General features: G+C 52.7%; 2 protein-coding genes across 9 annotated transcripts in view; one reads left to right on the top strand and one right to left on the bottom strand.

Moving 5' to 3' along the window:
• TPM3 (tropomyosin 3) overlaps window positions 1–23164 on the top strand; it is a 55430-nt gene extending 32266 nt beyond the window's left edge. For 2 of the 8 annotated variants that reach the window (XM_063145916.1, XM_063145920.1), the window contains 5 exons: window positions 43–113; window positions 5685–5760; window positions 7735–7797; window positions 8710–8779; window positions 21686–23164. In XM_063145916.1, the coding sequence (XP_063001986.1) occupies window positions 43–113; window positions 5685–5760; window positions 7735–7797; window positions 8710–8779; window positions 21686–21768 (363 nt within the window). In that variant the 3' untranslated portion in view covers window positions 21769–23164. Of the gene's footprint in view, window positions 1–42; window positions 114–3489; window positions 3566–5684; window positions 5761–7734; window positions 7798–8709; window positions 8780–11024; window positions 11104–13440; window positions 13585–21685 lie in introns of those variants that run through there. The other 6 variants (XM_063145918.1, XM_063145922.1, XM_063145921.1 and 3 more) reach the window with 5 other exon arrangements.
• Window positions 1–24295, bottom strand: part of LOC134412125 (protein S100-A13-like) — a 344998-nt gene that overhangs the window by 42612 nt on the left and 278091 nt on the right. The window lies entirely within an intron of this gene.

Here is a 24295-nt window from a genome sequence, read left to right as displayed (position 1 = left end):
CTGCGTTGATCTTCTCCCACTCCTGCTCCCTCCCACACCCAGGTTGCCCGGAAGCTGGTCATCATCGAAGGGGATCTGGAGCGTACCGAGGAGAGGGCCGAGCTGGCGGAGTCGTGAGTACCTCTTTCCTTCGAGCTTTTCCTCCTTGGCATGACGCCCCCCCCACCCCCCGCTGCATGGAAGCTAACACAAGCAGCTCAGCTTGCACCCTGTTAGACGAGGCCTGAAGCGTCGGGCGGGGTGGGGGGCTAGGGGCTGGCGGGCGGGAAATACGGCTCGCTCCATAAACTCTCCGTTTCCTCTCCATCTTTGTTACGTTGTTGGGGAGCAGGGGGGTACAGAGCACTCTGTTCTGAAGATACCCTGACAAATGTCTCAACGGATTTCTTTGATGCCACCTGCCCCCCCCCCAAGCCTTTAGAATGGGGGCAGGTGGGGGCAACCTACCCTATCAAACTACTAAAAAAAAACCCAGTTGGAAGGACAAACAGGGATGGCAGCATTTTCTTGCAACAAAGGAATGCTGCTGATCCAGGTGTCAGCTAGCCCTGTCCTCTTTCCCCAGGCTATTCTATTTCAATGACCCCCCTTTCCCCCATTTGCTTCCCCCCCTCCTACCCTAAAGAGCCAATCAGTGTGTCGTGCCCACTGAGCGTGTTTCGCCCTCGTTGGGGCTCTCACCTCCTTCCCCTTTAAGTTTTTTCCCCTAAGTTACTTCTCTGTGGTTCTGCAGACCTTGGGGAAGGGGTGTCCTCCCCTCCCCCAAACCTGCTGATACCTCACTCTTGGGGTGGATGGCGCTCTTCCGGCTAATTAAGGATCCCCCTCTCAGGATGTGTTAGCCTTTAGTATTTTTATCTAGCGCCTTGATACCCCGTTTCTCTCCCAACCCCCCAACCCCCCCATGAGACTCAAGGCCTTGTGCACAGAGTTCTCCAGCGACAGCTCTCTTCCAGATGTTCTGGGATGACGGCTCCCAGCATTCCTGACCGTTGGCCGTACTGGCTGGGGCTGATGGAAGTTGCAGTCCTGACACATCTAGAGGGCCACAGCCTTGGGACGGCTGATTCTAGAGATGGGGGGCTCGATCCCATGGTAGGAGGCAGCCCGGCTTCCGGCCCCATAGCCTCCATCTGTTTTTAAGTGTGTCGACTAGACCACCCTGCGGCAGGGTTTCAGACTCCACAAGATCCATCGGGTCTGCTTCACATCTGGACTACCGATGTGATTTGGGGGGGAGGCGGCTAGGCGCTCCACAAAAGCCCTGAGCAACAGCTTCCATGCAGTCCGTTGCATGGATTGCTCTCGTGCTCTGGTGAAAGGGGAGGAATCCCCAGCCGGGTTCAGAAGGCGCCCGCCCTCTACGAAGGCTCAACCGCCCCCTCCCTGAACATCTTCCCTGGGTGTCAGGTAAGGGCAGGCACATCTTCCACGCCTGCTTCAGCATCAAGGGTAGAACAGCTGCGATTTGTGCTGCAGCAGTAATCGTGAATGCCCAACATTAGTTTCTCACTTCCTCTCCTTTAAAAAAAAAGGGGGGGAATTGGGAAGTTGAATCTCAGCCTCCCGAGTTTAACTTAGAATCATAGGATCATAGAATAGTAGAGTTAGAAAGGGCCTATAAGGCCATCAAGTCCAACCCCCTGCTCAATGCAGGAATCCACCTCAGAGCAACTTCTGAGAGGACGTCATCAGGGCCCTTCAGAACTTGTCCCCTGCTTAGAGAGGAGGTGGGATTACTACAAGCTGACCTTCTCCTCTAGGAATAAGCCCAGGAGGGTCTGGTGTGGGTAAGGTGGTATCCACGCCACAGGCTCAAACTGCTTCCTTCTCCTGTCAGAAAGGACACGGGTTGCAGGTTTCCGGTACCCTTTCCAAACTGGAATTCCCAGAATCCTTTGCGGGGGAGACGGGCGAGCTGACAGTAAAACGTGTATTAAAACAGAGACTGGGTGTTTGTTTAGATAGGCCCCGACACTGTCCTGTTGAGTCAGCCTCCCCCTTCCGCGTGTCCTCCGGATGTGCTGTACAGCGTGCCAACACATCCGGAGGGCATGCAGTAGCGGGAGGCCGCTCTAAGTCCATGCGTTGCACACTGCTTCTGTAGGTAACCCGTTGTGTCGGTCCTGTTCCATGCCTGAAGGCCCTTTGCGTGTCGGTCCTCCTCTTCTCCCTTTCCCTTCCCCAGCTCCACCCCCTTCACTGTGGTGCGCGCATCTCCCTGCGTCGGGGGCCCGGCTGCGCCGCTTCCTCTTCCTTGGACATGGCCGGTGTGCGGTAGATTTTCTGTCGCTTACCCTTGTAACAGAGTGATTGGGGGGTGGGGGGGTCATTCATTGTCGCCACCCCTCTGCAGCTGTGGGGCAGGAGAAGCGACTGGGACAGTCACTCTCAGCTTGGGAGCCGGCCCGGAAGCTGCAAACAGCCTCCCGGTGGTGGGGTTATGGGATCCACATGGTAAGCTACGAGCCCTCGCTGTGCAGCTCCCAGTTCAAAGAGCTCTGCTCTCGGTCAGAGCTGTTTGTATCCCCACCCGGGTGAGGAATTCAAAACTCTCATCCCAGGCAAAGCAAATTCCACACCACAAGAAGAGCCCCATTTTGCCTCCTTTTGCAACTTGCATAGTGTTTTTTTTTGGGGGGGGGGGGGCGTTGTCGTTTCGTTTTGCCAGTTACAGGATGCTCAGAAGGCGACCTTGCCTCGAAGGCAAGGAAACCGCGTACTGGCTCCTGGAGCATCAACAAAACGCCTTTAGGCTCAAACCCCCTTTAAGGGCAGAAGCTTGGTTCTCATTCACGACAACCGCAACAACGAGGCCCTCAGGGATTCTGTCCATTTTGCCCGGTAGCGTCAGCCGTGTGTCCTTGCATGCGGCACGCCGTTCGTGCGCGGCCCTGTCACGGGTGGCTGAGGCGGGAAAGGAATAGAAAGCTGTTCTGGCCCCTGTCAGGACTTGATCTGGTGGCCCTCCTTTCCCTCTTGCCGCAAATCCCCTCACAGAACCCCTCCTTGCCTGTCCTAACTTCAGCGAGCAGCCTTTCCCATCCCGGTGCCCTCCAGATGTGTCGGACTGCACTCCCCTCATCCCCAGCTGCTGGGGATGACGGCAGCGTAGTCCGACAAGTCTGGAATGCACCGGGATGGGAAAGGCTGTGGCCGAGAGACGTTTTCCGAGGGCTGGACCGCGCCTCACGCTCTTCACCGTCACGCTTCCGGGCCTTGTGTAACGGGTTCCTCCAACTCCTGCGTGGCATGCCGCCTGTAGGAGCTGTGCTCCTGACGCCTCCCCTCATAAAATGTCTTCCATCCTCTCCCCCCACCAAGCATGCGTGTTGTGACAGACTTTTTTGTTTTGTTTTGTTTCTCCCTCCTCTTCTTCCCCCCCCCAAATGGCTCCGCTTTGTGTCTTGTTGTTGTTGTCGCTGCTGCTCCTTTCGGGCCCCCCAACCCCGCCCAACCCGTGCCTGCGAACGCGGCCGCCCCTAACAGCCGTGGCCGGGAGCTGGACGAGCAGATCCGGTTGATGGACCAAAACTTGAAGTTCCTTTCTCAGGCTGAAGAAAAGGTACTAACCCTGCCCCCCCCCTCTCCTTGAGCAACCATACTTTTAATTCCTGTCTCTCCACCCCCCCTTCTCTCGCTGCCTCAAAGCGCTCCACTTGTTCTACTCTCGCTGACTTCCGACTCGCTTGCTTTACTCTCCGCCGAGCAGGCGGCTTTTGCTGCTTGGCGAAACCGCTTCCTCCAAAATGGCCGCCGGGCCAAATGGATTCTGTGCGGGGCCGGGCCCAGGCGGCTCCGATCTCTTGGGCCGTCGCTGCAGCTCTTGTAGACTCTGTAGTCGGGACAGCGTCTAAAACCTGGGGGCGGAGGCTCCTGATTTATTTGCCCTTAGTGTGCCAGGATCTCTCTGAAGGCAGGAATCGCTGCGTGATGGACCCCTTCCAACCTTGCCTTCGCTGGGGAGCTCTTTCCCCAGTTGGATGAGTTAACGCCAAAAGCCCGGCACTGGGCTTGAGAGGCCTTCAAAGCAGTTACTTCTGGCACCATCGCCGCCGCTTGGGAGCGCGGTTTCCGACTTGACCTCAGTTTTGCCAGGAGCTCCGCTGCAGTGACTGCTGTGCGTGGGTAGAACCTTTGGTGCATGACGCCCTGTTCTAGGTGGAGTTGCAAATCAACAGCACGTCACGACAACTTCCCTTCCAATGCGGGACTTTGCGGAGCTCATCCAGTCCAGAACAAACTAAACAGACCGGGGATCAAAGGAAAGATAACGTTTAATGCACAACACACGCGCACACACCTGCCAGTAAGTTATTGGTGATGGTCAGTGCAAGGAGAATTATGGGCCCTGCTGTCTTCCCATCACACACCTTTGTGGTGGTTTAAGGAGCATAAGAGCCCTGCTGGATCTGACCAAGGGTCTGTCTAGTCCAGCACTCCGTTCACACAGCGACCAACCAGCCATCGGCCAGGGAACCACGGGTTGTTCCACCACCAACTGACGTATATAGAGAGAGTGCCTCTGATCCTGGAGGTGGTACGTAGCCATCAGGGCTAGTAGCCATGGATAGCCTACTCTGTTTCAGTAGGATTGACTTCTGAGGAAACAGGCATAGGATTGTGCTGCAAAGGAACTCTGAGATCAGGTGGGCTTCTGCGTGAGCCCTCACAAAACCCTGATCTAGTGTTGCTTGAAAAAGGTATATCCCATCTTTCAGCACATAAGTGCTTCAGTCCCTTCAGGGTGATGCACAGAGTTTAAAAAAACACACACCCAGCAATTGAAAACCTCCTGCAACTTGTTTAAAAGGGCATTTTGGTAAAACTAGTAGTTTTGAAGCAGGGGCCTGGGCAACTTGTAGGCTAAAACACTTGGAGGACCACAACTCCCATCATCCCTCAACATTGGCTGTGCTGGCTGGGGCTAATGGGGGAATCGCAGGCCAAGACTCCCAAGTGGCCCACCCCTATTTTCAAGAGTTCAAGAGGTTTGGGATTTTGCCCTGGCTTAGTTTCGAAAGCCCTCTGCAAGGAATAGGTTGGCGGCTGGCAGGAGTGATCTGCCTTCCCCAGGCAGACAGCTGGGGGTGGGGGCTTTTCCCACTACTGGGACGTGGCCCCCAATGGAACATTTCACACACACCCCTGACATAAGTAATCGGTTCATGGTGGTCCTGTCACGTAAACCCTGCCTCCCGAGCCATTAAAAACAAAAAGATGCCTGAAAAATGGGCTCCTGAGGTCCCCATGGACAGGCAAGCAGGTGGCTCTTGGGTATTTTGGACCCACGGCCGCCCTAGCCAGCATGGCCAACGGTCGGGGATGATGAGCGTTGTAGTCCAAAACGCCTGAAAGGCACCTGGTTGCCGGTAGCCCGGGCTGCTTCTAAAATGTCCAAGCGCTGCGTCACGGCCTCAACGAGGAGGGGTCCTTGCGCTGTCCGACTGCAGGGTCTGCAAGGTGCTGGTTGGCGTTTGGCAGGTGCCGGTTGCCTGGGTCCTGCAGGCGCTTCCTCGTCTGCGGATGGGAAGCCGTTGCTGGCCTTGCAGGCCCCACCTCCTGGAGCCTCTCTGATCCGAGGATTCACTCTTCTCTCTTTCTCTCTCCTGTCCTCTTTCACCCTCCTTTCCCCGTCCGTTTTCCCCTTGATGGCTTTTCCCTCCCCTGCAAACACTTGGCAGTAAATGCTCAGAGCTGGAAGAGGAGTTGAAGAATGTCACCAACAATCTCAAGTCCCTTGAGGCCCAGGCTGAGAAGGTAGGGTGGCTCTCTTCCCCCACCCCACCCCACCCCACCCCACCCCACCCCTTGTGGCTGGAGGGTAGCCTCGGGCGGCACAGGATCTGCTTTGGTGCTGTCTGGTGTAACTTCATAAACGACCATGAAGATGGCTGGCCCTGCCATGAGGCAGAGTGAGGCAGCAGGTTCAAAAGGGCAGCAGATTGTTAGTGGTTCTGTTACTTAATACTGTATTTTCACTGTTAGAGATGAGGGGAAGGGGCTGCTTCATGGGCCCAAATAACACGCCTGCCTTCGCGTCCCACACTCCTTGCCTGGGGTGGCTCAGGGGCACCGTTTGCTGCTCCGCCTCAGGCAGCAAAGTGTCTTGGGCCAGCCCTGATGGCAAGAGTTTATGTGTTCGGCCCTGTGCAGAGGTAACAGAAGGCCTCCTCTTAGCCCTGGTTTCCAACCCTGGTTAGCCTTTTTATGGCGGCGAACAGCACTGCCAATGGGAGGTGCCGCCATGGCTGAGGCAGACTGTAAAGGCTTTTGCTGGATCAGACCAGAGGTCTGTCTTTGAGTCCAGGATCCTGTCTCCCACAGCGACTAGCCAGAAGTTGAGGCCACAAGCCCCCGGGGCGTCCAGACAACAGCTCCCTCCACTTGTCTTCCTTTGTGGCCCAGCAACTACAATTCAGAAATATTCATTTCTTCGCTCTCCCGAGTAATGGCCGCTAACAGGGCCTCTCGTCTTTCCCCGTTTCTAATTCAGCCTCGGCTCCCCCAGAAGTTGGACTACAAATCCCACCATCCCTGACCCTTGGCTGGGGGTGATGAGTGTTATAGTCCCGCAGTGTCGAGGGGGACTGAAATTTGGGGAGCTCTAGTCTCCCACCTCTCGTGTTAAAAAGCCGTTTAAACCGTTGCCGCCTTGTGGCAGTGAATTCCAGAAGTCAAACTCTGCTTTGCGGAAAGCAAGCGCTTTCTTGAAGTCTGGCTCTGTTTGGTTTGACTCCATCACCACCATCACCCCAACTTTCACTGCTGCGGTGTTACCAGATACATTTCTTGATCTGCTGCCTCCAAACAAACAGCATAAAACCCTCCAGCACAACCTTCCCAGCCTGGGGGCCTCCAGCTGTTTTGGACGTTTCCCAGTGTTCCTGACCACTGGCTCCCTTGGCTGGAGCGGATGGGAGTTGAAGGCCAAAACAACTGCAAAGACACCAGGTGTGGGGAGGATGGCCTAGGTATTTTTACGCCACTAAACCCTCATCCACGAGGCACGGTAAAGTCTCCTGGGGGAGGCGGTGTCCTGGGTGGGCCCTGAACTGCCCGTCTCTCTCAACTGATGGTCGGCAGTAGTCAGGGCAGATGGCTCCGGGTGTGTTTGTGCTCGCTTAGTATCCCCTGAAACGAACTTGGGAGCTCACAGCCAGGTGGCCATTCATCTTCTGTGTTTTGGTCCGAGGCAGCCGGCACCAGTAAAATGTTGCGTGTATCAGAATGACAGCCGCAGGAAAACCCTTGAAATAACTAGATCCAACTCCTGGTGCCTGCTTAAAAGTTCAAAGGGCAATGGAAGGACCCTCTGCCACCCATAGCAAATATTCCCATTAAAACGTCACGCTTGTGCTGCTGAAAGAGAGCAGGCATAGGGTGAATGTCTCGGGTGGCCTTTCTATAGCCCTGAGTGCTGCCATCGAAGCCATCTGCCTGGCCTAAGTGGGGTGGGGCTACCCAGGGCAGATCCTTGGAGGGTTGCCGTGAACGAACTGTGTCAGGGAGGAGGCGTTTTTGGCTGCAGCTCCCAGAATTTCTGGCTCTTGGCCATGTTGGTTGGGGCTGATGGGAACTGTAGTCTAAAACATCTGGAGGGCCCTGGATTAGGCAAGGCTGACTTTGAAGCATTCCCACAGTGAGATGATGTCAGCCACATTTGGCCGTTACCGCAGGGTGGTGGAAGGGTCTGTTACAGTTGGTCCCTAAGTGTGTCTTCTCTCCCTCCAGTACTCTCAAAAAGAGGACAAGTATGAAGAGGAGATCAAGATCTTGACCGACAAACTCAAGGAGGTGAGTGGCGAACGTGGTGGCTGGTGAGCGGGTAGGCCGGCACCGTGGAAAGCGTGTGTTGTGCGAGAGCCCAGGGATAAGCCGGAAATACGTGACGAGTTAAAGTAGGGATGGGCAGACGGAGCTTGTGGGTTCTCCTCGGTTGTGTACTGAAGTCCAGAGGCCCGTCTGCTTGAGCCGGGTTCAGGTGGCTCAGAGGAGCATATTGATGCCTAGAACTCAAGACTGGCTTGCCTCCAAGTGCATTCTTGGTCTAGGAATGTATTTTCAGAACCAGTACTGGGCTCCATCCTTTCATGCAACATTTGGCTCCTGATTCTCCCCCCATCCCCAATTCACTTCATTTGAGCAGTCTAACTTAAGGATGGACGAGCCAAAACCCTTCCTGATATGAATTAATTTTGTAAATTAAAGTATATAAATCTGACTGAGGGGTGCAAGTGCCAAAACTCTTGCAGAAATTAATTATATAAATTATTTAAAGTACATAAATCTGATGGATTGATTAGAATCAGTCAACCAATCAAGGTTTATAGGCCACTTTCCACAAAACTCTCATACCGGTAAACCGGCAATGTCATGCCAGCGAAACAACAATAAAGCACAGTTATAAGCTGTAAAGCAACACACGCTGCTGGGTGCTGCAGACCGTAGCTGTCTGGGGCGCACTTCAGGCAAAGCCTGTGTGAAAGAGATTAGACTTGAGAAGACGTCTAACCATCAGAACTGATGTATTGGAAATGCCCCGGAGATGTACCAGTATATCCTAATCTACCTTCCACCTGGCCTGGCTTAAAAGTCCCTCTGGAATCCCACAGAGGGTTTTTCCCCGCCAGGAACGGGGCATTGCGTTTGCCCGTAATGGGCTTCACCTCCGTTCTTGCCTGACGATGCATCTCCTTCCCGTCACAGGCTGAGACCCGTGCCGAGTTTGCCGAGAGATCAGTAGCCAAACTGGAGAAGACCATTGATGATTTGGAAGGTAGGTTCAAACTGGTGTGTGTGTATGTGTGTTACCTTGGTACCGGCAGGCAGCATTTCAGGATGATTACATATTACCTTCAATATCAGATACAGCACATTTCTCAGTATCGGTTGCTGGGGAGCATGGGCGTCAGAGTGCTGTGGCATTCACGCCCTGCCACATGCCCTGCATTCACGCCCTCCAATTGCTTCCCATTGGAGCAACAGGTTGACCGCTCTGGGAACAACAGAACACTGGACTAGAGAGGCCTTCAGTCTGATCCGGCATGACTCTTCTTACATTCTTAGGATTATAATTTATGTTTTCGATGTCTCTCCTGATTGGCATGGTGATTGCGTGAGCAGCTGAAGTCGTTCTGACCCCATTTATAGGAGCCCTGTTGGCTTCTAAAACAGAATAGGTGTGTGTGTGTGTGTGTGTGTGTGTGTGTGTGTATCTCTCCATAATGTAGTGTGAACGAAAATAGCCTGGGGCGGGTGGATTGTTTTGTGTGCTCTGGTCCATCTCCCGCCTTTCCAGTGGTTTGTACCTCTTGAAGGCAAAAGAGAACTTTCGCCAGAGTTTAGTTTTTATTTCAGTTCTTCTCAGATCGGCTCTCTTGCACGACATGCAAGACTGATTGGTATAATCACACTTCTTCTTTTTTGCATCGCGCAATCAGCCACCGTCCTTTGGCTTAAAGGAACGGAAGTTTAAAAGGGCCACCTTTTGTAAAAACAAAACAGAAAAACTGGCGGTGATACCGTAAATCAAGTAGCTGGACTCGCTGTACCGAAATGGCAAAGCCAAGTGAAATTTCATGGTGCTTTTGCAAGGTGCCTTTCTGAGTCAGCTTGGCCAGTCTTGAATTTTGAAGAATCGTGGCTGAGCTGCGGGTGCTGCTAGGCGACGTGCTTTGTGCAGCGTCTCAGGATGGCAGTATAGGGGAGCGACTGGCCATCCGTCCCACTCCTCAGTAGCCCTGAGGCAAAACTGTAATTCTTACTAGCGTCTGAAATGTAGCCTGGGATTCCCTAGAGTCGCGAAACCTGGCTTTGAAAGTGCAAGCCAAATTTCTCCGGACAGTGAGTAGGTTGCTGATAAGGGGAACGTAAATATGTTGGTTCATGGCGGGCCCAGCCCCATCTAGGAGTCCCTCAGCAGCTCCAGAGAACCTGAGGAGAACATTCCAGCGCTCCACACCGGCTTCTGGAGGGGAGGATTTTAACCCGCCCAGTTTCTCACGCTCCTGCGTCTGTTAGGAGTTTGCTGGGTGCGGCCTTGTCGCTGAGGGCTCTTGCCTGCTAAAGGCTGCTAGCCCTTTACATATTCCGGAGAAACAAGATGTCCTTCTTCGAGACGTATTTGAATAACCGATGGGGTGGGGTTGGCAGGGGGAGAGAATCTACAAGTCTTAAATCTGAAATGTCAAGAGGCATTTCAACTACTGAGCTGCAAGTAGAGCGGCTTTTAAACTCGAAACCGTGACATCAGTGACTTTGGATCCTAAAAGAAGTTAACCTACAGAAGTTCTTGGAAGGAATTCCTGTCCCCCTCCCATCCCCTTCTCTCTCATGCAACCATCTGTGATCATCTACACACACCCAAAAAACTTTCTGGAGTGTTGAAGGGCTTCCTCAGGGATGGAGTGTGGGGGATTTGTGGAAGGAGGACACCTGGGAAGCTTTCCTTCTATGTACTTCTTTGACTCAGGATGCAAGTGTATATCTTTACCTTAGTGGAATCCTGGAATGCTTCTTCCTTTCTGTTATACAATATATATATTTTTAGCAGTTGAGGTCTCCTTTGTCCAGTTTTGAAATCTGGATTGCAAGATGTGGCTGAATTTTCGAAACATTGTGGGTTTTTTCCCCTCAAAAAATTGCATCTCCGTCCTTTCCGACTGCCAAATGCAAGCCAAAGAGGGCAGAAATTGTTCTTGCGTGTTGCAGAGTTTTAAAGTTCTGGGTCAAAGTGGCTGTTCGTATCCTTCTATTAACGAAATGCAGCCGATCAAAATCCCTAGTGGGAGTGGGACTTGTGTGATTTTTCTAGCCGCAGTGGATGCTAGCATCTCCAAGGATGCCCCCTTCCCGTCCTCTTCAAAACTGGTGGGCGAATGGAATTGGTTCGGCGTTTCCCCGCGGTTGAAGCTTTGATCCTGAGCCATGTGTATCTGACCTCGTTCTTTCCTCCCTTTTCCATCCCTGACGTCTCCTGCTCCTGACGCCGGACTGCCTTCCTGGTCCCCCCTTTTGTTTAGATGAGCTGTATGCCCAGAAACTGAAGTACAAAGCCATTAGCGAGGAACTGGACCACGCCCTCAATGACATGACTTCCATGTAAATACCAGTGCTTGGAGCAACCGGGTGGCGCTGGTGGGGTGTGTGTGTGTGTGTGTGTCTGTGTGCGCACGCTTCCGTTTGTCGGCCTCTGCTTCGGTGTGCCTTGTGTGCTGTGCCAAGCGGTTGGGCGGAGAGGAGGATTGGTAGAAGCTAATACTCCGCAAAGGTTGGGTTAGATGGCTATGCAAGGACCGCCTCTGAGTCAGCTGGATTCCTCGCCTACCTTAACCGATGCAAAGGAGAGTCGTTAACATAACGCGGAGATCCCAGCGTGTGTTTTGCATGTGCAGCCAGATTTCGGTTTTGCTCTCACTAACAAGCGTGTGTGCGCTCGCGGTGGTTCGTTTCCCCCTTCCTAATAGGCGACTTTCCGGCAAACTCTAGACCCTGGAGTTGTACTTTGGCAACAACGCTGCCCCGTGTGCCCTTTTCGCAAGGTTGAAAACCAAACCAAATGCGTGCACAGAACTCCCGGGATCTTGGTTGGGCAGGTGGCGTTGGCTTCCGGCCCGGCGGGAAGTTAAGTTCGAACAGGATGAGAAGCTGGGGCCGCTTCGGGGTTCGGTGGATGCTTCGGGTGGGAGCACAAAACAGGGTAGTTGGGGCCCAGCTGAGCTCGAATAAAAGCTCATTTCTAGTCCTCAGGGCTGCAGACTGCTTGAAGATCCTCTGTTGACGATGGCAGCTTCCCATGTGATTTGCCCCAGCTTCCTGCCATCTGCTAGCAAAATCAGGAAGAAAATTAAGCCGACCTTAACTCATGCATGGGGCAGAACTGAGCTGCCGAAGCTGGTGTGGTCTAGTTGTGAGCCAGGCTTCCAAACCTGTGCCTGGCCATGCAGACAGATTACGATTCCCCCCCTGTTTGTACCCCCACCCTTCCATTGTGAAAATGACCAGGCGCTTTCACCATCATCAGACCAGCACACGGCATCCTCCCCCCCCCAAAAAAATATCAAAGTTAGAAAGCCAGAGGCGAGGTCATACAACAGTTGCCGGAAGAGGAATAGCGGCTGGAATGGAGGAGACAAGCCTCCGTGTCGTGTAGTTTGGGCACGGTCCAAGAAAAGCCCCCCCCTTAAGTTTTGGCCAGGTGGGACACAAAGGGATGGAGAGGGGCCATATCTCAGGAGTGGAGCCCACCCTTTGCAGACCCAAGGTCCCGGATCTAGCGGCCGGCACCTCCAAAGCAAAGGGTCTTGGGAAGCTGAGCTAACCAAGGGCTCTCCTGGATAAGAGCGGCTATGAAACTGCAGCAGACACTGCTGAGCTCAGTGGTTCAGCAGTCTGACTGCGCACAAGGCAACCGGCACAGACCGCTTGGGCATGGAAACCGGGAGACTGACGGCGAGAAGAGAGCCCCCAGCCCCGCTTAAGGCATAATTGGGCTCTGGCTGTTGCTGCTGAGCCACCCCCTTCCCCCCCTCCTCCCCCTGTTCGTGCCTGCATGAACAGCCGAATGCCTTTCCTTTGAACTGGGGCGGACCCTTTCCTGAATCGGCAGCCGTGCCTCTCGGTTCCTGTTTCAGGTGGCTCCACCGGGCAACCCATAGTTCCCCTGCCAGCAAAAAGCCTCCACGCCCTAAAACGCTTTGGGACTCTGATGCCAAGCTGCGTTGACTTTGATTCTGCCGTCCCGCTTTCCTTGACGCGGTGCCTTTAGATGGGTTGGACTACGATTCCCACTCACCCCAGCTGCCTGGGGCTGAGAGGAGTTGTAGTCCAACCTGTCTGGGTTGGGGAAGTCCCCAGTCTCTTATAGTCTCTCCTCTTTTTCTTTCTTTTCTACTTTTTCGCTGCCCGTTTGGTTGCCTTTGATTTTCTCTGGATTTCCGCTTCGCCGGGCCCCCGTGGATGGGTTGGTGGGACGACGTATCGCTTCTTTCCTCTTCTAAAGCTGCCACCCTCGGCGTCCTTGTGTGTGCCCGCGCGTGTTCCTAACCAAGCAGTGTGTGTGTGTGTGTGTGAGTGCACGCACGCAGGTGTGTGCATTACAGGAGATCTGCTTGGCGCGGCCGGGAGTGTTTGCAAAATGCGGGGGGAATCGCTCAAGTAGCACCCTCTTTAAAGAAAAGAAAAAGGGGGGAAATCCACCCTGTTTTGGCTTGATATAACCAGCTGCTTTTCAGCCTCGCGTTGGTTTGGTTTGTGGCTTTGACGGTCGATTCGCTGGTCCCTCGACTTCCCTGCCCCTAAACCCGGAATGTATCCCCTTGCAAAGTTTCTCCTCTCCATTTTCCTTGCTTCTCCTCTCCTGCTTCCTCCCCGCACTTTGCTTTCTTCGTTTCAGACCCTCCTTCAACAGATGTTTTCTCCTTCTTCTCTTGCATACAGATAACACTTGTGATTCCAACGCTCCACTTAGTGGCTCTTCCTGCAGCTTTCTTGGGGATTTTTTTGTTTTCTCTAGGAGGGGGGCGGAATCCATTCTCCCTCTTCTCTCCATCCCCCCCCCTCCTGCCTTTGCTCCCATCGGCCGAAGTTTCCCGCGTCTCGCCACCCCGCGTGCATCTCTGGCGGGAACGAGTATCCTCCGTGTGCTGGGGGCGTGCGTGACCCTGTGAGCCGCCGGATTCTCTTCCCCCGGCCCGCTCTGAAACAAAGCTGTCTTTGTGACGTCCGACGTGCCAGACTCCACCGGGAGGGTGCTGGGTTTTCTTGTCCGCGTAGCTGATACTAGAGGCTCTCCAGCCCTTTGCCGGCTTGCAGTGGGAGGGCAGCGGCCGAGGGGTGGGGGGAGGGCAGCTAGGATCGAGGAGTGTCCTGGAGATGGAGCTGTTATGGCCACTGCCACACTGTGTTGCTTTTGCGAACAGATTTCTGTAACTGTCGGCGGAATGTAATATAGACACTGTGCACTAAACAGTAGCCCTGTTTTGATTTCCTCCTTTTCTTCCTCTTACCTGCCACCTCCCAAACGAAGACAACCTTGGGTAGTTACTTCTGATTCACTGAACATGGTTTGTTAAGGGTCTATTGGATATGCATGCACACACACACTCTTCTGGAAATGGCTTGGGTATTGTCTACACCATTTTCCCTCAACCTGGTTCCCTGGAGACCGTTTGGCCTGCAACTCCCATTGGCCGTGCTGGCTGGGGAGGAGCCATGATGGGAGTTGTAGTTCCAGCACCTCAAGAGGGGACACCCTGTTGGGTAAAGTCATGTCTTCATGGTGATCTTGGCCCAGCGTAGTTAGGAGAAATTGACATGGGGTTGGTGTGTGACGCAAGTTCATAGAACTTCAGATTGCACGGCTAACATCTCTTCCATCGCAATTTTAGAACTGGGAGGGGTGCGGAGCGAAGAGGGGAGGGGCAGCAAAAGTTCAATTTGATGAAGTGAAAGGAAGTTATTCACACAATGCTTAACTGGTGTAACACACTGCTACAAAACTGGTGTCAGCTACGTATAGTTTGCCTCTTTGGATCAACTCGTAGTGGGGATGGGGGCGGAATTCACCTGAAAACGACCCGTATGAAATGAGAACAATAGAACTAAACTGATGAAAAGGTATGGAACGACACTTCATCTCCACTAGTCCCCAAAAACTCAACATAGCAATGTTTTCATTTGCCTACGAAAGGAGATCAAGGAAGAACAGCTACATACTTCCTGGGGGAGAGTGTTGTACAGTTCAGGGACCACCACCAAAAAGGCTGTGCTCCTAGGAGACGGCTTACCTGATCTCTCTCTACAGGAAGGAATTTGCAGCAGCGTTTCGCTCACAAATCTTACGGCCATGGTGGCCTGTTTAGCCTAGATCTGGGGTCGGCAGGCTTTTTGGGTCTGTGGGCAATTTGAGAAACTGCCCTGGGCACCAGCGTAAAATGGCTGGCAGGGTGCGTATGGCTAGTCTCAAAGGACAAGTAACCTTTCCAAAAGACTGAGTACAAGGCAGAAGTGGGGCCTGAGTGGCAACCCATAACACGGCTCTTTCGAAGCCAGTTTTCAGCATGCGCAGAAACCTATTTTACGGAAGGCAAAATACTATTCCCTCCCCCTTTCTCTCGCTCCAACGGCCCCTCTCCCCCAGCGCCGGTCCAGCCGGCCTACTCATTTCCCACCACCTCTTTTTCCTTTCTCACTCTGGGTCACCGCCCATTCACACGTTCCTTCTGAAAAATGTGTTCTTAAAATAAAAAAAAACCCACCTAGATGCGTGCAAGAAAGATGTCTCCATTACCTCTCCGTGCACTTGCTCTGCATCTACCTTTTACTGACCCCCTCTGTCAAAGAGCCTAAAATTACTGAAGTGCTGTGCGGTTCTTAAAAGGCAATGACAGTCACTGCACTCGGGTCCACAATCAAATAGGCGGGATAGAAAAGGAACGGGGAGGTAAGCGGCCGGCAAGCAAGGAAATTCGGGAAACTGCAGCCTCCATAGGAGCATCTGATTCTGGATAGGTGAGGCTCCTCCTGCCTTTAAACATGCAGCCATCCAATGCAGGAGCTCTTGGCAGTCCCCAAGTTGATGGAAGCCCTTCCCTTCCTCTCCGCTAACTCCAGGCGATTGGCGGTTAGAGCCTGCTGTGGTGGCGGATTCCTTGGCTGATGAATGGGGCCAGGCTGATCTCCCCTCTGCCTCCGTGTTCTTCCTGGGAGGCAGTGAGTAGGGAAGGGGTTTATGACAGAGGCCGTAGCTCAGCGGTAGGGTCCATGTTTTGCATGCAGAAGATCCCCGGTTCAATCCTTGGCATCTCCAGGTAGGGCTAGAAAAATTGCCTGAAAAGCCGCTGCCAGTCAGTGCAGACAGAACAGAGCTGGATGGCCCCAGGATTGTATGCAGCCTAGGGCAGGTTCCCATTTAAATCAGCCTTGTTCAGAACCATGAGGACTGGAGTCTTTCTTTCTTCTTAGGGAAAGGCCCGTAAGGCAGATTGGAGGCCATGTTTTGCCTGCAGAAGGTCCCCGGTTCAATCCTGGGCCTCTCCATGTAGTGCTAGAAAAAATCCTGCCTGAAAATCTGGGGAGCTACTGCTGCTGCCAGTCAGTGTCAACAATACTGGGCTAGATGGACCGAGGGGCTGATGCAGTATAAGGCAGCTTTCTATGTTTCACCTTCTTCTGCATCCCTTTTTTAAAATTTGCAATCTCAAGTTCTTTCTGTCGTGTTTATGAAAAAATCCACCTATTTTGGTAAAGTCTTACTTAAAACGAAGTAAATCTCGCGCCCGTCTGCACTGGCCAAATTCAATAGGTACAGCTATTCCCAGCATGGAAAGGGCCGTGTTGTACCTGCCCGGTGTATAGCTGATAAAAAGATGATTGCTTATCAGAAAAGAAGAGGGGGCAACCCAAACTCAGTACCACAGACACAGCTAAAGACACGGAGATTCAAGCCCAGGCTTTTAAGAACTCAGCCCTCAAATCTCTATGCAGGGATGGATGTATCTTGTCAGTTTCGCTTTCTCCTTCTTAAAACTTGAACTTCTTCCCACCCGTTTATGAAGAAATGTGCCCATCAAATGGGTAAAGTTAACGATCCAAAAAATGAGCCAAAGAAAATGCCCACCCATCCCCAGGAAGGGGGTGATGCCTCCCTGTAGCCCTTGATCAAGGCAGAGGCTAGCATGGGGCACCCTTTAGCTTGGCAGTCCCCAACCAACGTGGCAGCTGATTCTGTTTTGGGCTTCTTTCTACTACTGATTCCATCTGAACTGTCGGATTAAATGCAGTTTTGCACAGCACTGCCCCCCCCCCACTTGCCTGTTTTTGCTTTGTACATCCCATGCTCCACAGGAGAAGCAGACACACACATCATCTGTATTTGTTTGCTTGTTTTTAAAAAAAGCTGAGCCTTCAATGGACGTGAAGTGGCAACCAGGATAGCTCAATGGAAATGTCAACATGGCAGCGGCTGTGAACGAGGCAAATTTCCTGTGGGGCATAATTATTTATTACTTTAACTTACCTTTTATATTCCGCCTTATCCGCTATAAAGCCATCAAGCCGGCGTGCGACAATTTAAAACTAGGAAACCTTGCAGCAATAAAAGCAGGAATATTTAAAAAGAGTAAAAGCCGTTTTAAAGCCAAGCCGTTTTAAGAGGTGAAATGGAAAAGATGCATCCTTATGTCCTTTCTAAAGGCCAAGAGAGTTGGGGACAATCATAATACTTGGAGGAGGATGTGCCGTAGTTTGGGGGCAATCCAGGAGGTGCCCTCAGAAGGGTTTCTCCTGCCGCTCTTGATACACAGGCAAATTCCTTCGAGAAGGATTTGCAGAACGAAACTCTACTTCTACAAATCTGTGATGTGACCACACGTGGAATATTCTGTACATTTCTGGTCACTGTACCAAAAAACACCCAAATCCTCCGCTATTGTAGGAAGCAGAATACGGGAGCAGATGGGCTTCTCAGTGAATCCAGCTACGCTGTTAGGCATCATTACAGCCAGGCCCGACTTGATGGGAAAGGAGCACCTTAGCTGAAACTGAGCCAGACAGTTGCTTTGGGTTTCACTGGAACGGACGGCTCTCTTTCTAGACCCCCTGTCTTTCTTCCTTCCCCGCCCCCACCCCACCGGCAACATGGAGGTAAGACCATCCTACCTTAACAGCGCAGATCTAAGGATTACCGAGAATATATGTGTGTGAGAAGTAAGACAGCTGGGCTAAGGGGGCGGGAGGGGAGGATTACATAGTAAACTGGGGTGTGGGGTTTCTTTGAGCCTTTCTGTGGGGTCAGAGGCTGTATAAGCCACAGTCAGAGGTCTCTGTGGTTAGCCACAAGTACTATGCGTCGTGTTATGCCGCCCCCAAATCTGAGTGTTTCCGTCCAGCTTAGAACTTGGCAGCCTGTGCAAGCTGCTAGCCATCATGGATGCAGCGACGTTCTTGGGTACGTTGCTCTAGTTTTAGCCTCACCACTTTGCCTTTTGGGAAATGGGTGTTTGCGACTGGCGAGGCCCTCCGTGGGGGCCGTTTTATGACATAGCCCCCCCCCGTGGCAGCTGTTTTGTGAAAGCGCCCACAGCTCAACATTCCAGATGTGACCACCGACTCAAAAAGGCTGGGGGACCCTTGCCTAACCCCCGTGGCACAATCAGCCGGTGCATGAGCCCGGCAGGATGTCCTGGCTGAGGCCGCGTCTGCAAGGCTGTCTCTGGGGTGGGGGCAGCCAAATGGCCAAGCGTGCTTGCAGAACGGCCCCAGCGTCCCTAAGTAAAAGGGTCCTGAGTGGTGCTGAGGAAGGAAGCCTTGCCACTGAGACCCGATAAGGCCACTTGGTTTGCAAAGAAGCCCCACGCAGAGCTAGGAGCTGCGCAGTGTTCCCGCTAGATTCCGGTGCACTGAGGACTTCCCGTTTCTGAAACCCTGGGCAGGAAGTGACGGCTGTGTCGTTCTCCTGCCCCTCCATCGCTTTCAGCCTCTTCTGGACTAACGTCACCTGAAGCGGTTGGCCTGGCTAGCCTTCAAACCCCAGGCAGGCCCTTCAGCGGCACAGGTCTGGGAATAGATTTCTGCCTGCACCCCTGGGCAGCTGTTGCCAAAACAAGACAGCACTGGGCTAGCTGGGCCAGCAGTCTGACGTTAAAAGCAGCTTCCTGTTTACCAGGGAGCCTGGCTCTCTCCCGGTGAGTGCCTTTCAGTGGACCCACTCGGTCATTTCTTGGCTGGATAAAGGCCCATTTCAGAAGCAGTCAGCTTCTAGGTCGCTGTCCTTTGTGCCCTCCGCGGGAGAGGGGTCCACCCGGCATCTTTTGGGGTTGATAATGTGCCATTGGCGGGGCTCCGTCGCCACGCTTGCTGGAAAAGGGCCGGAGTGTTGCGTCCTCAGGCAGGCCGTGTCGCGGGGCCGGGGCATCACACAACAGGGCATCGCTCCCGCGGCACCTCTTCCTAACTTCTGTTCCATAGAGGTGAGGTAAGGAACACCTTCTGCGTCCCCCTGGGCAGCATGCAGTGACTAACCTGCAGGCCTTTGCCTTGTCATCAGGGCCCACTTTTTGTTTCTCTTGACTGTTCTAATCCATGCAGCCTCTTCCTCCCTTCCCTGCTGGTTAATGCCTCTCTTTATCACCCTTCTCCCGCTCGCTCTGGCCCCATCCAAAGTCCTTTTTTGCCTGACACCGGCTGGGTTGGCATGCGTAATTGAGGCGGGAGGCGTCCCCCATCTTTGGTACTCGACTAACTTTCCCTTTTTTTGTTGTTCTTTTCTCTCTTTCTTTCTCTCTCATTTTTCCTCCCCTAATCTCCTCCTCCTTCCTCTTGCCGCTGCAGAGCGTCTGTACAGCCAGCTTGAGAAAAACCGCCTGCTCGCTAACGAGCTGAAGTTAACGCTGCATGATCTCTGTGACTGAGAACGGGGGTCCGCTAATCCTATTTAAATTTCGCCCCTCCTGTGCGGGGTGGTGGTGGTGGCCTGCCGGACCCAGGCCGAAACCGGAGCACTCTCTCTCTCTGCTAAGACTGGCTGATTTTAGGGCAGCGACTGCCATTTAAGCGGAGCTCTTGACGCTTCTCCTTCCTCGTGTACTTATTTTCTAAGCTTTTTAAAAACGACGCCACCCTGTATCGATCACCGCCTGTCCTTGGTGCAGTAGACCACCTCCACTTGTGTGTGTGTGTTTTTAAAAAGAGTGGGGGGCGAGGAAATACGTGGATGCAGGTCCCTAGAAGTAGCTTGCTCCTGCGAATAGAAGACTGGAACAGCAGTGGCTGCTTTCTCCTCGGTAGTGGTGGGGTTGTGGTTCTAGATCTCTCTTCAGCTAAGCAAGCGGCTCTAGCTGCTTTACAATAGCCCTTTTAAGTGACATTTTCTGCACCCGGACTACTATTGCTACCTGTGTGCTTTTTTTCTGTAGGCACCTGTTGCATGGATTGGCTGACTTGTTCCTTTCAAAAAGATATGTATTTGTTCCTTGTATCAATAAACCCACTGGCCCACTTGGTTTGTGCCTGAGGTGTCCTTTCCCACCTGTGCTGTTCTTCATCATTTCCAAATATGTGTATATAAATGCTGCCGTCCGGCGGGCAGAGGAGGGGGAGGTTGGCCTGCAGAGGAGATGGGGTAGGTATCAACGGCTGGAGTCGCGTCGTCCGGACAGAGGGGGCGCCCTGCCGCTACCGAAGCAGCGGCTGGACCGACGCCCATGAGTTGGAAGCCATCGGATGCTGTCGGACACGTAGGAAGCACGTGCTCTTGTGTAATGGAAACCTCCTTAGGGTTTGGTTAAAGCCTGCTCCCGCCTCAGGGTCTCACCCGGCTTGGCTCAAGAAATGGCCCCCAGCTTTTGCTTTTCATCCCACTCACGCCCAGCGGGAACAGCCCTTCTCAAAAACGTGGCTGCAGAGTGAAACTTTGCCTGGTCTCTCTTGCTTTCCTCTCCGCGTACACTTCTGCCCACAGGCGATGGCGGGGTGTGATCAGAGGCGTTCCGCTTTGGCCAGTGAGCCACGATCTGGGCGCTCCGGACGCTAAGATGCTGCCCTCATCGGTGTCTAAATCAGCCTTCTCCAGCATGGGGCCCCTCCTGGCATCTTGGACTACAGTGCCTATCGTCCCCAGCCACCAGAGTCATTGGTGGGAGTTGTAGTCCAACACATCTGGAGGTCTCCCAAGTTGGGGGAAGGCTGGTCTACATGGATCGTGCCCTCTCTGCGCCTGTCCGGGGTGGGACATCTTCAAAGCATCCATGTGCCCACTCCGCTGGGTGAGGCCGCTTTTGAATAAAGTTCCGGGGAATGGTGTGCCTCTGCATGTTACCCTGGGCTTGGACTCTGAGCTGCCTGTTCGTAGCAAGGCTGAGAAGCTCTTTAGAAACCGAAGCAGCCAGAATGTCCACGTGACGAGGCCGTTGCTTGAGCTTGGAGTTAACAGGAGGGAGTGCGTGTGCATGAGTTTTAACGTTGTGGCATGAAAAGGGTTTCCCGCTGAAGGGGAGAGAGAAGGTACGTTTAGATCAGGGTGGAAAACAGAGAAAGTGGCCTGGGGTTTTGGAATGAGATTTCCGAGCGTCTTGGCTTTAAAATAAAAAAATCCAAACAGCCATCCAAGCGCCTAGTCCTTAACGCTGCCGCCATACGCTTGAGAATGTATCGGCCACCCCTGTTGTAATCTTGGGCACCTAAGGGGGTGGCTGACGTGCAGAGCGCTTCCTAAGGACTTTTACTTGGAAGGAAATCCTGTGTAAGCGCCACAGCATGGGTCTGTGGCTTAAGAGTCCTGGCATTTCGGGCTTTCACAGTCCAGTGTACCATTCCTTGTTGCCTTTCTCTGTAACTGCCTAAAGCGGAAAGGGTGGGGGGGGGAGTCCAAAATAAAGTGAGGCCGTCTGTGCTGCTTGGACAGTTAGGAGGGCAACGGTTTCCTTGGCGCCGAATTAAAATCGTCTGGCGTGGTAATGGTGACGATGCAACGCCACTGTTGTTTTTTTATCATCACGCACTGGCCATTGTAGGGTAGGATGGATAGGCTTGTGTTTTGGACTGGGGGGGCATGACCCACACCCTTGCACATAGAAGCTTTCTTGCGGCGGCTGCGGAGAGCACTGCACCACCCGGGGAGGGTGAGCGGCCTTCCTTAGCCAGATTTTCAGCTTTTGATTAACCGTCTCCCCTCTCTTCCTTCCAGATAAGCTGAAGTGCACCAAAGAGGAGCATCTTTGCACGCAACGGATGCTGGACCAGACCCTGCTGGACCTGAACGACATGTAGGAGGCCCTCCCGACGGCCCGACGGCCCCACTGCCTTGTAGCCATTTGAGGAGCATCTTTCTGCTGGGGCCTGCTCTGTCTTTAGAAAAGAAAAGGAAAGGGGGAAAAAAGAAAAGTTGACCTCTAACCCTGGAAAGGGGGAGAAAGGTCAACGGTTAACATTCCAACTTTTGTTGCCAACTTAACCAAAAGTCTCTGCCAATCCTCCTCTCTCTCCTCTTCACCCCACCCCAGGATTACAGGCCATCACCAGCAGCACCGTTAAGGGAGAAAACCTGCACATATGCTACACAATACTATTTTGGGGAGGGTGCGTGCATCCAGGGTGTACACTTCTTTGTAGTAATTGTGGGGTGGCGTATGGTCTTGGTGGTGGCTGTTTTTCTTCCTTCTGATAATGGTTCTTCTGAACATCACGTATAATGCCAAGACTCACAAGCTATAAGCGTTTAAGGTTTGCCATTTAACCCTGCTCTCCTCCGGTCTCGTGCGCACTCTTTGGTACGCCGCCTTTTCGGGAGCGGGGGGGGGGGGATGGCGCGACTTCTTCTGTGCACCCCCCACCCCGCCCCCGTGGTATGGTCATAAATGTCCTAGCCTGGGCCTACCGAACAAAAAATCCCCACGGAATCTGCAAGGGGTGGGGAACTCACAAATGCACAAAATCAACTTTTGGGGTCTCAATCTGCCTTCCAGCAGGGGGATAGGTTTTCCTTGCTTTGCCAAAAAGAAAAAGGTGCCGTCTTCGCTCACTCTCTTTCGTGGTTTTTATAGCGATTTCTGGTTTGGAGAAACGACTATCAAAATATATCAGGTTTTAAAAGTGATCTATTTCCCCAACGTTTTTCCTTGAGCCACCTAGGCTTTCTCTGTCTTCCTCTCCCCGCCCACTTGAGTTTCCACACCTGGCTACTAAGAATTGGCGGCTACCCAGTCTGTCCCACTGTAACCATGAAATCTCTCCCCAGCTGGGCTTAGCTTGCTCTGTGCTTGGTAAAGCTTTTCGTAGCTTTTATGTGTGGGCGCTTGTGAGGAGAGGGGGGGCTTTTGTTACTGGCCTGTTCTGGATGCGAGGGGTCTTGCCTCTCTGGTCCTAGCCAAGATCCTATTGTACTGTCTTAAACAAACTGGATCCCAGCCACCGTGACGCTTTCTGCTATTCTGAGACCTGAGCTGCCAAGGTGTGTGCTTTTCCCAGCTCCCTACCCCACCCTACCCTGCCTCTGTGTAAAGCCTGCTGGGCCTTGAAGGAGGAAGTGTATATGCCGCCGTGGCTTTTAGGGGCCGGCGTGGAGAAATGAGGAAATCATATCAAGTGTTTTGATACTAAAAAAAAAAAAAAATCCTTTTGTCTTTTATTGTCTTTTTTTTAAATAATAAACAGATGCATTCCCTCCGCTGGTCCTCTGGTTTTCTTTTTTTAACAAGGGCTCAAACCCCGTTAATCGTTATAAAACGTACACGGGGGACCTGTAATGTAACTTCGCTGTGTGGAGTATTATCTGTTCAGGGCCCTTGGGGTGCTCCGTTCTGCAACCCCTCTGCCCTGGGTTTCTTTTTGTGTGGCACCCACTGGCACAACAGTCGTCATTCTGTGGTCCCTGAGTACATCCAGTGGAGGCTGGCGGCTCTAATGTCAGCAGGGCCATGAATCCACTCCGGGTTTCAGTCAGAACGCTAAAGGTACTATCCAGGGTGCTCTGAACCATGGATAGCTCCCTTAGAGTTCTGACTGAAACCCGGAGCGGATTCACAGCCCCTCTGACGTCAGAACCACCAGCCACCACTGCACTCAACCCTGATTGTGCTGTTCGGGGTTCCCCCACCCCTTAGGGTTTCTTAAAAGATTTTCCAACAAACCTCTCCTCCCTCTTGTTGAAAGGGTGGTGTTTTGGCTGCTCCCACAATGGTACTCACATCGCAACATGGGAAAGGGAATGAATGGTACAATCACACATATATGATAGAAGTACATTATATATATACATATGTGGGCGAAACTGCAAACAGGAGCTTTTTATTTATTACTCGGTATAGATTTTCTGCTGAGATGGTTCACGCTTTATGAAACTGAAAAGCATTAATTTTAGTCACGATACAAAAGCAAAGAGAACAAGCAAACACCGGTAGGTACTGATTTTCCAACTGTTGCATAACGGTCAAGTGGTACAGTCACAACAGGAGACAGTTCTGGGAGAGGAGGGGTAAAAGGAGCAGCCAATTCCAGGGAGGATAAAGAGGTGTGTGTCAGTCTGTCTGACCTTTTCAAAGCAGCCAGGTGGCATTGAGCGAATGGCTTTTCTTATTGCACATGCTCTAGTAGAACTCTTGTGAGTTGTAATAGACACCAGCAGGTAAGCATACAATTGGGGGAGATGAAAGCCAGTGGGTACACAAGATTCAGCCAGCCAATGGGAAGTTGATCTAGGCAACAGCAACCTTAAAATTTCACTCATTATTAGCAGGCTGGTGTTCAGCTGAGGTCTGCCGGATGCTGCTTCTGCCATCCTTCCTGCAAAGAAGCCTTA

The sequence above is a fragment of the Elgaria multicarinata genome, chromosome 21 (genome assembly GCF_023053635.1).
Source record: "Elgaria multicarinata webbii isolate HBS135686 ecotype San Diego chromosome 21, rElgMul1.1.pri, whole genome shotgun sequence".
Taxonomy (NCBI): Eukaryota; Metazoa; Chordata; class Lepidosauria; order Squamata; family Anguidae; genus Elgaria; species Elgaria multicarinata.
The sequence above is the reverse complement of the archived record's forward strand: the minus strand, read 5'-3'. Positions and strand labels throughout refer to the sequence as shown.